Source organism: Perognathus longimembris, chromosome 8 (assembly GCF_023159225.1).
Source record: "Perognathus longimembris pacificus isolate PPM17 chromosome 8, ASM2315922v1, whole genome shotgun sequence".
NCBI lineage: Eukaryota > Metazoa > Chordata > Mammalia > Rodentia > Heteromyidae > Perognathus > Perognathus longimembris.
In genome coordinates this window covers 62,230,312-62,246,419 of record NC_063168.1, presented here as the reverse complement: position 1 = coordinate 62,246,419, position 16,108 = coordinate 62,230,312, and the positions used below count along the sequence as shown (strand labels likewise).

At 41.7% G+C, this 16,108-nt stretch overlaps 1 protein-coding gene across 3 annotated transcripts in view; it reads right to left on the bottom strand.

Annotated features, from left to right (window-relative positions):
- Dtnb (dystrobrevin beta) overlaps positions 1-16,108 on the bottom strand; it is a 195,113-nt gene that overhangs the window by 115,118 nt on the left and 63,887 nt on the right. For all 3 annotated transcript variants that reach the window (XM_048353293.1, XM_048353291.1, XM_048353292.1), the window contains 3 exons: positions 15,505-15,659; positions 10,726-10,831; positions 8,517-8,683 (listed from right to left, as the gene is read on the bottom strand). In XM_048353293.1, coding sequence (XP_048209250.1) covers positions 8,517-8,683; positions 10,726-10,831; positions 15,505-15,659 — 428 coding nt within the window. The remainder of the gene's footprint in view (positions 1-8,516; positions 8,684-10,725; positions 10,832-15,504; positions 15,660-16,108) is intronic.

Below are 16,108 nucleotides of genomic sequence, written 5' to 3'. Positions count from 1 at the left end.
AGCCCCAGGACTGGCCAAAAAAAAAAAAAAAAGAAGAGAAGAGGAGGGGAAGATAGATAGTAGAAGGCTGATCGAAAGTGAATCAGAAAAGCAAGTATATGCAGACCGAGAAAAATGAAGTTTAGGGTTTAATAGTGGTTAATAAAAAAGTACACCCAAAATAGTTTACTTGAAAAAAAATCTTCCTTCACATCTGAATCTTTTAAAGAAAACAATATAAATCATATGCTTATTTGTTTTAATAATCTCCTCCCCCTCCTTCATTTTCTCTATCTTCATTCATTCCATGTTACCATCTAGCTTCATGGCCTTAAACATAAGCCTATAACTTCCAAATTTCTACATCTACCTTAGCCTTCTCTCTTAAACTTCACACTCATATACAATGATCTACTTGGCAATTCCACATGGAGATTTAAATTTAACATGACCAAAACAGAACCCCTGAGATGGGCATGATGGTGTACTTGGGAGGCAGAAGGAAAAATACTCTGAGTTCAAGGCCAGCTTGGGCTACATAGCAAGACCCTTTCTCAAGCCTATAATCCTGGCTCATGTCTATAATCCTAGCTACTAAGGAGGCTCAGATCTGAGGGTGGAAGTTTGAAGCCAGCCAAGAGAGACAATTCCTTGAGACTCCTATCTCCAGTTAACCAACAAAAAGCTAGGACTGAAAGTGCCATGATTGGAAAAGCCAAGTGAGAACATAAAGCCTTGAATTCAAATACTGATACCAACAAGTGATGCACACAGTGCATCGTTTTCTAGCCATGTGTGTTTCATCCACAGCATTCCTCATCTTGGCCCTTAGGGCAGTCTTAGACTCTCTCCCATTCTCTCCCCTCTTCTACCTTCCCCTGGCCTCTCCTTCCCTGCCTACACCAAGCCCCTTATCCCAATTAATAAAACATACCACAATTCAACACCTTTTACTACTTCTATTGATAAAATCCTACCAAATTCTTAATTACTGTTTTTAATTACTATTTACTTTGTGCTAGGCATCCAGACAGGTCATTTTAAAACATGAATGAATCAAATTGTTACTTTTGTACTCAAAACACTACACAGACTCCTGGTTTCACTCAGAGTAAAAGTCCTTACAATGCCTGGCCAGGGGCTGGTGGATGCTTGACTTCCTCTCCTTCAATCCTTCTTGGTTCATTCTTCTATGTCTGCACTGGCTTCCTTGATGTTCTCTGAATTCACACGCACACTCCTGCCCTAAAGCTCTAACACTGAACACTCCAGCTGTTTTCCACATGTCTTCTGGCAGACATCTAAGTCTTTGTCCAAGTCTTTTCTAACAATGCCCACATGACTTCTGTACTCAATCTCTAATTGCCTCACTTCTATACTCCTGATTAATCATCAAAGTCCTAGAAGGATTTGGCAGAGGAGCTCTGCTTGGCTCCACACACTCAGAAAGCCAGATTCCTTCCATTAAGGGAGTTCCTTTGGAGACATTTCCATTGGGCCAATGGTATCAGCAGGGGAAGGATAAAGCCAGAGAGGACAGTGAAGGCACACCAGCTTTAAACTCCCTAGACTGAGAACTTGTGAGACCCAGTCCCATAGTCATATGTGACTGCGAAGAGGATGGGTTACAATCTAGTTATATCCAGGAAGAAAAGGAAAATACCGATCTTGGTGAGCACTTAGTGAGCACCATCAAGAATCTTTCTGCTCCCATTTTCTATACATAGGGTACAGTCAATTCCTCCTACCACACCTCACACACCCAAAAAAGAAAAACTCAGCATCCAGGATCGCTGGTCATGGCACCGTCTTCATCAGGACAATAAGGCAAGTTGGTGAACTCAAAGCACCCTCCTATCCCAGTCCCAGTATAAGATGGAAGGCAGGGGCCAGAGGATCTTCCCTACTCTCCATCCTCCTGGCCGAGTGGGCTCTAGCATGGCCTCCTGCTGGGACTGTAGAGCCACAACACACCAATCCACCCTGCCAGGGCAAGTGATCAGTTTTTTCAAGTGGTATACAGCTCAAATAGTCAAAAAGCTTCATCAGGCCAGGCACCGGTGGCTCACGCATATAATCCTAGCTACTCAGGAGGCTGAGATCTGAGGATGGCAGTTCAAAGCTGGCCCAAGGAAGGAAAGTCCATGGGACCCCTATCTCCAATTAACCACCAGAAAACCAGAAGTGGCACTGTGACTCAAGTGAGAGAGTGCTAGCCTTGAGCTGAAGAGCTCAAAGACAGCTCCCAGGCCCCAGATTTCAAACCCCATGATAGGCAAAGAGAAAGAAAGAGAGAGAGAGAGAGAGAGAGAGAGAGAGAGAGAGAGAGAGAGAAGGAAGGAAGGAAGGAAGGAAGGAAGGAAGGAAGGAAGGAAGGAAGGAAGGAAGGAAGGAAGGAAGGAAGGAAGGAAGACAAAAACGCATCATCAGTCTGGGCTCATGGATTCTTTGCCAATATCAGAAACGTGGTAGACCTTTGATCTGTCCTTTTCCATCAGATCTATATGCCAGTAACCGCACAGTTCTTTTCCATAACTCACACGCCTTGCATTCATTCATTCTTCTCCATGCCTCTTGCATTCAACAGAAGCCACCTGGAGGCCACATGAAACAAGGCCCCAACGTGACTGTACAACAGAGCCACATGACAATTTTAAAAACGTCTATGTCTAGGATTCATAGACCTCTGACTAATAAATCAGAAGTTCTGCAGGTGAGTTCAAGGTGATGGGGGAGGGGGGCAGTTGAGAGTCTGATCCATACCTCAAGCCTAGTTGCTTTGCTTTTATCACCAGAAAATGTTTTCTAGGCTTTCATTACTTAAAGGTGTTCCCAGCTCTTAGCTTACTCTAGAAGAATCTATGGTCCAGAAGCAGCCTGCTTTTCTTTTCACTGTCAGAGTGTCCCTCTATTCCCTTTTTGCTTACAAATTAGCTAATTCTTTCTTAAGCTCATTTCTTTCTTATAATATCTTACTTCTCAAAGAATCACTCTCTGATCCTTTCTAACATTTGACTCCATTAGGGTGAGGCTGCCTTCCAAGTTATCACAGATGATCAACTTGTCAAATTGCTCAACACTGTAGATCGCGCTTCTGGCTTTCCCCTTTGCCCTCAGGTCATCAGTGTGCCACCTGAGAAGCCAGTGCCATACATGTTAATGTATGAAATATGCTTCATGAAATACTTCCATGAAATATACTTCTAGTACTGTTATAGCCCAAACTAAGACTTCACAACGTTTTTTGGTTTGGTTTTAATATGATGCTGAGGACCAAACCCTGAGCATAATGCACACTAGACAAGCATTCAACCTGAGCTATACCCTTAGTCCCTTTTCAGTGTGTGTGTGTGTGTGTGTGTGCAGCGCACACATGCACACCAGTACTGAAGCTAGAACTCAGGAATTGGATGCTGACCCTGGGCTTTTTCACTAAAAACTGGTTCTCTAACCATTTGAGCCACCTTCACTTCTGGCTTTTTGTAAATTGAGAGTCTCATAGAATTGCAAGCATGAGCCACTGGCACCCAGCCTTAATTTTATTTTGAAGTGAGGTCTTACTAAGTCACCCAGGCTATCCTTAAGTGTGTGATCTTCCTGTCTCAAAACCCCCAGTAGCAAGGATTACTAGCAGGCATCACCATACCTGACAATACGAAGTTTGTATCACACTTCCATCCCAGTCAAGCAGGTTGATATTCGAGAATCCAGTTTTCTTTTATTTTATGGTATCACACTCCTTTGGGTCCTAGTGGAATTCTTCCAGCTAAGGTAGCAGAAAGGGTGGGGATGATGGCCAATTGTTCCCTGTCTTGTTCTGGAAGACATGTGTCATCACACTAGCCACATTCCACTGGTGAGGACTATTCACATGGTCCCACACAGATAAAGGGAGGTGAGATGTCCAGAAAAATAAGAAAATGATGACACCAGCAACTCCTAGCACTTGCTTTCATTCTCTTTAAAGCTTAAATTCCACAAGAGTAGGAATCTCTGTTTGCTTTTTTGTTTTGCTTATTGGGGTGTGTGTGTGTGTGTGTGTGTGTGTGTGTGTGTGTGTGTGTGTGTGTTGGATGTATCCCTGTACCCATTACAGTGTCTGGTACAAAGTAGGTACTGAAACAGCATCTTTTAAATGAATTCATGATGAGTCAACAGGTTGAATCTCAGATATATTACCATATGGTTCCTTGGGCCTAAATGAAGCCAGGCCTCAGTGCCTGACAAATGTAATCATAGCTTCTCAGGAGACTAAGGTCTGAGAATCACCTAAGCCAGCCCATTAGACTCTTATCTCTAATTAACTAGCAAAAACCCAGAAGTGGAGCTGTGGCTCAAGTGATAGAGCACTAGCCTTGAGCAAAAAAGCTCAAGGACAATACCCAGGCCCTGAGTTCCAGCTCCAATACGGCACCAAAAAGAAAAACAGAAAACACCTCAATGGATGAGGTGTAAGAGTGTTGTATTACTACAAACTTACTAATATGAAACAGAACATTTTAGAAAAAAACAATAAATTCCAGGTATGAAAGTATACAAATCAAACCTAAAATGTAAATTCACTAATAGATTATAAGCTCTAAATTTATTTGTTCAAAAGACGAGTTCAGACAGTGAAAAACCTTCAGAGATTCCTAGTATAGTGATGACAGGGCCTCGGGAGTGGGTTCAGTGGTAGAGCAGTCCCCTAGCACATTAGAGTCCCTGAATGCCCCTCCAAAATAAGACAAGCAAAACAAAACAAATAATAACAAAAAACAAATTCAACCCTAAGAAACCTGTGTATACACTTTTTTGGTCAGGTGAAAATTTCTTTATACTCAGACTAAAAAATTCACCCACATCTTCCTCAAAGGGCCGGAGTCTTCACATGCAGAGTCTGGATTTTGAAAACAAATTTCCTACAGACAGATACATGCACTGGCTGTATGCATCAACTACCCACCTGTTACAGGGTTCGAGGGAGGAGATTCCATGTCCCTCCTAAAGTCCATCACTCACAGACAGTCTCAAGCAAAAAGATGGATTTATTGGGGAAGCAAAAGGCAAACTGACCAGCCAGAAACACAGCACAGACTGAGGAGCTGAAACTGCGACAGTGAAAAAGAGCAGGCTGACCAGCCAGGGTCACAGTACAGACTCGGAAGCTGACACCGTGACCCCGAGCAGTCCTCAAATTGGGGTTTACAAAGGTAAAAGCATAGCACAGATGTAGAGGCTTGACGCAGGGGGTAGAGCAAGCAACATACAAGTTAAGCAAGCGTGGCATAAATATAGGAGGTTGACACAGTGGGTGGAGCAAGCAACGAACAAGTTAATAAGCAAGCCATTTACAGAAGCAGAATTTTGGGGTCAGGTTGATCTAAGAATCAAGATGAAGTCAGCTCTCCTCAACATTTCCTACCATGTTTCCCTAGTCAAGACGGAGTCAGCTCTACTTCCTAAAACACCACCAAAATCCAGAACTGATACATTATGATGCTAGCTTCAAAATTATATAAGCTAATCATACTCAATCTCCTCCTCCCACAGCAGAATCTTAAGTCACTATATCAAAATTAAAAGAATTCATAAAACAGAAAAAAATAAAATAAAACTGTCATAAAAACGACAAACACAATCTACTTCACAGACTAGCATAAGGACCAAACAAATATTCACTTGCTATTTGGGAAGTTGTCAGAATGTGTAACTCAATGAAAAAATTTCCAAGAGTATAACAAAGGTATTTTTGTAGAAACCATAAAGCAGTATTCAGTCACTTATCTTTAAATACATGTAAAATCCCCACTACTGAAAGGATTATAAACTAGCTACATGCACAGGTATAAACTAATAAGAAGAGGAACACAGGGCTGGAAATATGGCCTAGTGGCAAGAGTGCTTGCCTCGTATACATGAAGCCCTAGGTTCGATTCCTCAGCACCACATAGATAGAAAAGGCCAGAAGTGGCGCTGTGGCTCACGTGGTAGAGTGCTAGCCTTACGCAAAAAGAAGCCAGGGACACTGTGCAGCCCTGAGTTCAAGCCCCATGACTAGCCAAAAAAAAAAAAAAAAAACAACAAGAAGAGGAACACAAATTTCCTAATGCTCCTTCTCCAACATCTAGAAAGAAAATTTCAGGACAAACACTACCAGAAAATTCAATAAATAGGAAAGATAGCTGAGCAAATCAATCTTAGTGTAAAGAGTAAAGACATGAAATAAGAGACAATGGAGAATCAATCATCAACAACAGCACACTGGAACACTTCTACTTTAAATTTAGATAAGGAAAAAAATGGAAAATCTGTAACTTCTCTTTATTTCAGGGAAAAAGAGAAGGAAACGATACAAGTTTTTTAAAAAATGATTTGAAAAATTACCGTCAACCAAACAAAAGCATTGGAATTCACAAGACCAAAGAGGATATTCAGTTTAATAAAATGTTATACTTACTTCTAACTCAAAGCTTACCTATTTATCTATAAAACCTCAGAAATGCAGAATTAAATATATGTGTTAAAGTTTTATTTTTTAATCCCTGAAATGAGCTTATTCCCTTTTTTTTGTTAAATTTCAAGTGGAGAGGGAAGTCCTTTAGTTATAGGTTTTTTACTACTTGAAGTCTAGTATGATTACAGGTATAAGAATCTGAATTCCTAATTATATTCTGGCATACATATCCTTCTACTATTTAGCACACCAACCAACCATCCCTCAACCAAAACTAAAAGCAAGGTTTTATTTTTATTTTTTTGCCAGTCCTGGGGCTTGGACTCAGGGCCTGAGCACTGTCCCTGGCTTCTTTTTGCTCAAGGCTAGCACTCTGCCACTTGAGCCACAGCGCCACTTCTGGCCATTTTCTGTATATGTGGTGCTGGGGAATCGAACCCAGGGCCTCATGTATATGAGGCAGGCACTCTTGCCACTAGGCCATATCCCCAGCCCCAAAAGCAAGGTTTTAAAACAAAGGTCAGGGCAACTTTCTGGAAAGAAAAGCATGCTATTTCTCCATGAAAGAAAAGAAAAATAATAATAAGCCTAGTATATGATTTACAACCACTACATTTAAAAAAATATTAACACCACCTAAATACTTTCATTTAAAAAAAATACTTCTGTGGAGGCACCAGAAGACTTGTCTATTATCCTAGCTGAGAATGGTAAAAGATTCCAGGCCAGCCCAAGCAGAAAAGCTCACAAGACTCCATCTTAACAGAAGAAGCTGGGCATGGTGGTGTGTCAGTAGCGATGGGAAGCCTAAAATAGGCAGACAACAGTCCAGGTGTATACCTAGACAAGAAGAAAGATCCTGCCAGATGCTAATGGCTCAGGTCTGTAATCTAAGCTACTCAGGAGGCTGAGATCTGAGGATCCAAGTTTGAAGCCAGCCAGGACAGAAAAGTTCGCGAGACTCTTCTCTCCAATTAAACTACTCAGAGAAAGGCAGAAGTGGTACTGTATCTCAAGTGCTAGAGTGTTAGCCTTGAGCACAAACATGCTTAGGGACAGCACCAAGTCCTGAGTTCAAGCCCCAGGACTGGCAAAATTTAAAAAAAAAAGAAAGAAAGAAAAAGGAAAAGGGGAAGGAAAAGAAGAAAGATCCAATCTCAAAAATAACCAGTGCAAAAATATGGTTGGAGATATGGCTTACCCTATCAAGTATCTGCCTAGCCAGTGCTAGACTCGGAATTCAATCCCAAATATTGCTGAAAACAAATGAACAAAAATACTTCTGAAGGTAAGGACAATAATGTGCAATGGTTAGAAAATACAACAGTTTCCTCAACATGAGATGCAAAAATATACCTCTTTATTTTATACCATTTCTTTGTATCACTGAAGAGCCACCAATGTGGATAAAATTTTGTTTTGTTTTGTTTTTTGCAAGTCAGGGTTTGAACTCAAGGCCTGAGCACTGTCCCTGCACTCTACCACTTGAGCCACAGCACCACTTCTGACTTTTTCTGTTTATGTGGTGCTGAGGAATCGAACCCATGGCTTCATGTATACAAGGTGAGCACTTTACCACTAGGCCATATTCCCAGCCCAAAATTTTGGTTGAAATAAAGAAAACCTTACTGAAAGCTCAAAATAAGCATGATTTTCAGGGTAGGGACCACCTGGCCTGTGAGCCACACAAGGCTCAAGAAATCATTTGATCCATGTAATAGTTCCCCGTGGGCCCATCCATGGCTGTCTGCTGGTATTAATAATTTTGCATGGCCTGAACTACTGTTATAAAATATTCAAGTGGCCAAAGGCAGAAAAAAAGATTCCCTACTCTTGCTTAAGGGACATCCCTTGCACAATTTTTAAGTCAGAAGAAACGTATTTTTTATTTTGTTTGAAAGGAAGCACTGTGACATTCCACTCTACTGAATAAAAGGGACCTTTTCCCAGGAGGTAATGTTGAAAATCCCTAGGGGTTAAACCCTGTGTCGATGCTGGCATTCAGATTTCATGACAGCACTCCTCCCAGGGGGACATCCCTTAGGACAGGCCTGTGACACACGAGACGGGGCACAGGGACACAGAAAGACAAAGCAGTTACCCAAGAGGAATGCTCCTTCATCTGGTGCTGGTTGCTGTGCGGGCCACTGGCATGGCCACGCCAGAAGCAGTTCTGGCAGAGCTGGTAGTTGTGGCACTGCTGGCATCGGTACCGGAAGCCCATCATGCTCTCTGAGCGGCAATACGAGCACTCCACAGGATGGAAGACTGACAGCAGGAGGGAGAGAACAGGGAGAGAAGTGATTCATCTGGAGAATGGTCAGGACAGAGGAGCCAAATCTAATCTAAAAGCCGATGTGGACCCACACTGCAGACAGAGCAGTCTACACTGTCTGCTTCTTGTCAGCAAGGTATTTCCAAGGAAGGACCCAAATGCAAAGAGCTGTGTGCTCAGAATTTCCCCAGCCAACATCAACGCAGCTAGTGTTTGTAATTCTAAGTATTTATTCTGGGATAATAAGAGATATGTTTAGAATTCCAAGTGATAGCTTCGCTTCCTATTAAATTATATAGACATATTAGTATCAAGGAATCAAATGTACCCCAATACATTTGATTGAACAGATAGGGCTTCATGCCATTCTTCCGTTCTCCTCTAAGCCAGTTAGGAGCCAGTGAACATGGGGGTGGGAGGGGAGGTGAGAAGCAAGGACTGGGAGGATAAAGGTCAGTGTGTTGCTGGGCCACTTGCTAATAAGATAAAGACTGTTCAGGTCCTGGTAACAGTATTATTTTTGTAAAGTGTATCATGTAACAGTTACCTTCCTATCCTCTCTACACTTAAGATTCATAATCCAATACAACAATGCCACTTTCACATATGCAAATAAGTATTTGTTGTTTAGGATAATTATTTCAATACATATACAGGGCCTAAACAACAAAAAAACAAATAAATTTAGATAAAATAATGACAAAATAATATATAGACAAATGTTGATCTAAAACATCTAGGCATTTTGTAACATCTCTAAGGACAAATAATAGCACCAACCCCATTAAAATGAGATCAATAGATGACACACAACACACAGTCATAGTAATACAGTCATGTAGGAAACAATGCATTTTGTCAAATGAGCTTCTCACAGCAGATACAAAATGGTTTTGTGAAAATTAATTACATGTGAAACTACTAAAACACTTATGGCTATAAATACATTGCCCCACAAGGAATAATAATACTATAGTAATTCAGTAACTAAATGTTCCTTCCAAAATCCTGCTTAAAAAATAATCTGTTTTAGGGACTGGGAATGTGACTTAGCAGTAGAGTGCTTGCCTAGCATGAAGTCCTGGGTTCAAGACCTCAGCACCACATTAACAGAAAAAGCCGGAAGGAGAACTGTGGCTCAAAGTGGTAGAGTGCTAGCCTTAAGCAAAAAGAAGCTGGGACAGTGTGCTCGGGCTCTGAGTTCAAGCCCCAGGACTGGTAAAAATAACAACAATAATAATAATAAGCTGTTTTAAAGACTTGTCTAGGATGTAGATACTAGTGGAGGGGAAAGGGAAAATGGAGAGGATGAAGAAGAATGAACATGGTCCAACTACTTCAGGTACATGTGTGAAAATGTAAGAATGAAGCATGGTGAGTGCAGTTTGGGAAGAGGGAGGATGAAGGAGAGTGAAAGAATGGGTGAGTCTGATCACACACACACACACACACACACACACACCAAAATGAAATTCCGGACTGACAAAACTGGTACATGCCTATAATCCTAGCTATTCAGGAGGCTGAGATCTAGAGCATTAAACTTCAAGGCCAACTGGGGCCAAAAAAAGCTGAAGACTTCATATCCAAACTCACCAGCAAAAAACAGGGTTGGAGATATGTTGTAAAGGGTAGAGTGCCAGCTGAGCAAGCAAGCTGAATGAGTACAAGGTCCTGAGTTCACACTCCAGTTCTCCCACCCACACCCCTCCCTCCCGGCCCCCCAAGAGAAAAGAAATCTCTTTGTGTAATTAATTGAGGTTCATAAAAACAAAATAAAAGGAAAAGCCCTGCAATCTCAGGACTTTGTCTGGATCATCATGTTTTATGACCTGTGTTATTTCTCAGAACCCTAAGTAATAAGCCTCTGCCCTTTCAGTAAAAAAAAAAAATAATAAGTATTCCTCTTTTGAAAGTCAAAACCACAACCTGAAGGGATGGAGTTTCAGCAACTTTATAATTTTCATTCATAAAGGCAAAGAAAGGACACTGCAAATAGTTCCTATACCAGAATGGAATGAAAGATTCAGCTCACCGTTCTCCACATGGGCAAGCCTGTGCATGAGAGGTAGCCAGACAAGGCACTGTGGGGGAGGATCGGCCATCATTGTATCTAAGAACATGTTCAGCATTATCTTCTTCTGTAAAGAGGAGGAAAGAAAATACACTTTGTATCTTGCAAGTTTCTCTAAACTCCCATCATTTCATAGTCTCCTAATGAAGTATGTGAAATACTGAAGCAATTATTTTACATTGCTGCCGTCATTATGACACACAATTACTGTTTGAAAATAATTTTCCACACGTTTTATTTCACTTCAGCTCCAAAACAACTGTATAAAGTAAACAGGTTAGGTCTTAAGTATCTTCGTCCTCCAGATAAGGAGCAAAGAAGGCTAGAAATGTGGCTTAGTGGTAGAGCACTTGCCTAGCATGTGTGAAGCCCTGGGTTCAATTCCTCAGTACCACATAAACAGAAAAGGCCAAAAGTGGTGCTGTGTCTCAAGTGGTAGAGTGCTAGCCTTGAGCGGAAGAAGCTGGGCGGGAGGGTGTGGGGAGGAGGAGGAGAAGGAGCAGGAGGAGGAGGAGGAGGAGCAGCAGCAAAGCATTTAAGTGATTGGTAACAGTCCTACTTAAATCAGGCAGAGCCAGGACCAGAACTCTCATGTCCAGCCAGTCACCATTTCTGCCATCTAGAGGGGGAACCAGACACTCCACATCTGATAATAAGCCCCCATCTACGGTGTCTGCTGGTTACCTGCCATTTTTCCAGTAATACCAACAGTACCTGGGAAAATGGGCACTTCACAAATAACTGCTGAAGTAAATAATAAAGCAAACATTCTTAGATCCCCGTTAACAGCTCCCTCATCTGCAGAAGAGAAAATAGAGGCTATGGCAGTTGTGTATCTTCTGTGACAAAGCCCTGGAGAATTATGGTAAGGGTGAGCTTGTAGAGTACAACCTCCATCTCCTGGATAGAAAACACTTCCCTGGGCTCTCTTTATTTGCATCTCAGAGTGTAAGCTACTACTGTATGTAAAACAGAGACATGCCTGTGTCCCATACAAAGAAAATTAGAAAAGCCAAGAAAGACAAGATATGAGAATTCTGTAGTGAGACAGAATAGATTCTCAACAGTACTTCAAATTAGCAGATTTTTTTCTTTATTTCTTCCAAGTCATAAAACACCTTTCCAAGTCCCATGGAAAGAAATAAGGAGCCAAGACACAGGGCAATGCAGCCAGGTAGGGGTCTAGATGTATTGTTAGACTCACTTCTAAGTGCTCTAAGTGCTCTCTGAAGGGCAACACAGGGCCCACTCAGCCCCAAAAGAGGCATTTTTCCATGCCCTGAGCCCACCATTTGAAGGGTGGGGTGGGGGCTGAGATGAGGCCAAAAGGACACCCAGAGTTTCCTCTCACTCTTTCTCTCTCAACTAACTTGTGTCTCACCAACAGGGTATTTCACAATAAAACTTCAAAACTGCCCCCCCTCCAGGAAAAGAACAACAGAAAAGATAATATTGAATAAAGCCAGCTGCTTGCGAAATAACTCTGATTTTGCCATTCATGCAATGAATACTAACAGGCAGTGAGGGCAGGCGCCATGGGGCTTAGTCAGGACAGGGCTGTCACTGCCCCACCACAGAGCCTTTCCTCACAAGCCAGAAGGAGGCCACACACACTTGCTCCACTCCCTTGTGTCTTCTGACCTCGGTGAGAATCCACTCCTGTGGCTGGAAGCCACCCTGACTGAAAATAATCTCTGAAGAAGGAACTAGTAGATAGGGAGTAAAAAAGAGAGGTATAGATGAAACAGGAAGAATGTGGAAAAGATGCAGCAAGCTGAGGAAGTCAAACACAGGGCCAACACTGAGGGAGAGAAGGAGCTGAGGAGTCGTTATCATGGAGTCCTCTCCACACAGCTGTGGGCTGACAGCCAGGCTCAAGTTGGCCTCAGCCCATCTCAGGCGTCTATGTTTCGGCTGTCTGAGACCCGGATGGAGTCTGGGAGAACGAGCCAGCATCACTAAATCCAGAAGGCCACCTAGCATTTGAACAGATCAGCCAAGGAAAGCACCTCCTACTACGGACATGAAATGACCACCAAAGGAAAACCAAGCGTCCATTTTAGACCACTGATAAAAGATGCTACCAAGTTTTGTGTTAACTAGTAAGAGGTAGAGAGCAAAAGTTAAAATGCACCCCATGCTTTATAAATATAACATTCCTAGATCTTTATGTATTTATTAAAAATCACATTTTCAAAACCCACTTTCAAACTTTTTTTTTTTTTTTTTTTGGCCAGTATTGGAACTTGATCTCAGGGCCTAGGCACTGTCTCTGAGTTTTTTCTTCAAGACTAGTGCTCTACCATTTGAGCCACAGCTCCACTCTGGCCTTTTTTTTTTTTTTGGTCTGTTGGTCATGGGGCTTGAACTCTGGGCCTGGGAGCTATCCCTGAACTCTTCAGCTCAAGGCTAGTGCTCTACCACTAGAGCCACAGTGCTAGTGGTACTGGTAGTAGAGATAAAAGTCTCACGGACATTCCTGCCAGGGCTGGCATTGAACCGGGATCCTCAGCCTCCTGAGTAGCTAGGATTACAGGCATGAGCCACCAGCACCCAGCTTCCACTTATGGCCTTTTTAGTGGTTAATTGGCAATAAGAGCCTCATGGATTTTCCTACCACAGCTGATTTCAAACCGCCGTCCTCAGATCTCAGCCACCTGAGTAGTTAGAGTTACAAGGCATGAGCCAGCAGCACCCAGCTCCACTTATGATCTTTTGTTTTTAAACTTTTATTGTCAAGGTGATGTACAGAGGGGTACATTTCTTGTCCAACTTGTTACCTCCTCCCTCGTTTTTCTCCCACCTTCCCTCCTCTCCAATCCCCCCCCACCCTGCCACCACTTAAAATCTTAATGCCACTTTCTCTAGGAAGTTTTCGTTCACAAACTATATAAAAAAAAAACACAAAAATTTCAAGATTTAAAAAAAATCTTGGGGGGCTGGGGATATGGCCTAGTGGCAAGAGTGCTTGCCTCGTATACACAAGGCCCTGGGTTCAATTCCCCAGCACCACATATACAGAAAATGGCCAGAAGTGGCACTGTGGCTCAAGTGGCAGAGTGCTAGCCTTGAGCAAGAAGAAGCCAGGGACAGGGCTCAGGCCCTGAGTCCAAGCCCCAGGACTGGCCAAAATAAATAAATAAATAAAAAATAAATTAAAAAAATCTTGGGCTGGGGATATGGCCTAGTGGCAAGAGAGCTTGCCTCGTATACATGAGGCCCTGGGTTCAATTCCCCAGCACCATATATACAGAAAACGGCCAGAAGTGGCGCTGTGGCTCAAGTGGTAGAGTGCTAGCCTTGAGCAAAAGGAAGCCAGGGACAGTGCTCAGGCGCTGAGTCCAAGCCCCAGGACTGGCCCCCCCCCCCAAAAAAAAATCTTGGCTCAGTTGGTAATGTGCTAGCCAATGAGTGAAAGCATCAGGTACTAAGTTTAAGTTCCTGACTCAGACCAAAAACAAACAAAAATCTTATTTTGATATCTCAGAAGATGATCCATTTCAAATAATACTCTAGATCCAGGAATTCCCCAGAGGTATAAGGTTTGGAAGGGGAGGGGGATGTGCTTCTCCCTAGGGTTCTGCCTTTCCCCTTACTCTAGCATTTGGTGAAAATACCTAGCATGTCAGTTTCTGTTTTACTCCTCTATCAAGGGCTAAAAACATGGCTTACAAAATGTGGTCTGAGACTTCCTGGGAGATCCTTAAACATTTTCAGGGAGTCTATGAGGTCAAATTGTTTGGATAATACTAAGACATTGTTTGCCTTTCTATCTTGTTCTCTTGTGCGTACAGTGGGGTTTTCCAGAGGCCACATACAAGCCATAATGATCTGAAAAAGTGATTAAAAGATTCCTTTTTTTCAGTTATGTAGCTGTGTGAAGCCACACTTTAACCAAAACAATGCATCAGGACAGACTAAATGGATAAGCAGATGGAAGAACCCATCTGTGTTCTAGTGAACCAAAATTAAAATTAGAGTTGCAAAAATATATAGTGTTGGTACATTCCTCATTAAATTTTGCTTGCACAAAAATGCTATTTATGTGAACATGGAATAAGATTTTTAACTTCTCAATTTTAATTTCTAATTATGAAAATATTGTCAGATGTAATGACCATAAACAAAAGTTCTTCGGGGTTTTCAATCGTTTCTAGTGTAAAAGTTCTAAGATGAAAAAAATTTAACAGCTGTTGGAAGACAATTTCTAGCACTTAAATTCTATGACTCGGTTTTTTAAAAACCCAACAACAAAAACTGTGAAAGGCAGGCTGATTTTCTTTCCCCCTCTTTTGATTTCGTTTTCGTTTTGCTCTTGAGTTGATCACCTTCTTTGTATTTCTTGTTAGTTTTCATTGCACAATAATGGTTATAACAAACACTATAATAAAAAAATAAACAATGTACATTCCTACCCCAGTTTTCTTTTTTTTCCTATTTCTCTCTAGATGCATTTCTCTATAATTAAGAACAGAGGGTAGCCTGGTACCAATACCTGTTCTTTAACATATTTCAAATGTTACATTTTTTTTTCCCCAGAAAAGATCTCCACTTCTCCCCCAAAAGAGCTTTCAGGTAAATTTGTTCCCCTCTTCTTCACCCACCCCCTCCTCCAAAGTTATTTTTCCTCCCCTACTCAGGACTTCATGGCCTAACCTGGAAGCCATCTGCCGACCTGTTCCAAAGTAGAGGGGCAAGTGAGTGCTCCCCCAGTCCTGAATTCTGTCAGGATGTCCTTACCTGCTGTGGAAAACAGGTGCGGACCGAGTGTTCTGTGTAACCAAAAGATGGCCCTTCAAAGACAGCAGTTGGGAGCTTCAGAACCTCCTTCAGAAACTGGTCAAACTTGCTAAATATCATTAAGCCATTGGAATCTGACATCTGGGAGAAAATATCTACGAGAACAAAACCAAATAATGTCAAACTATAAGAAAATGTCAGCTTTTTGCAAACAGCTCTATGTTATTTGCACACCCCTAAAACAGTGCCATGTAAACATACCCAAAGTTACCATGGTTTTTAACTAATATTAAAACTACTCTCATTCTTATTAGCACTATATAGCTATTTTGCTGACAAAAATCCTCAATCCCAATCATTTAATATCCCACCTAAAAATAAAGCAATGAATGTCAGTCATATGTTAATATTACACCTAAAATTCAAGCCAAAGAGATCAGTGTGCCCACATAACACTCTTTTTTACAATATTAAAATGTTTATGCCAAACTTTCTTCCAAGAAAAATTCATAGCAGCATGTCTTTACCACCTAGTATCTGTGTTTATACACATATGTTCATGTTTGAGTATATATAGATATATTAGCATTTTGGTAAGAAGATA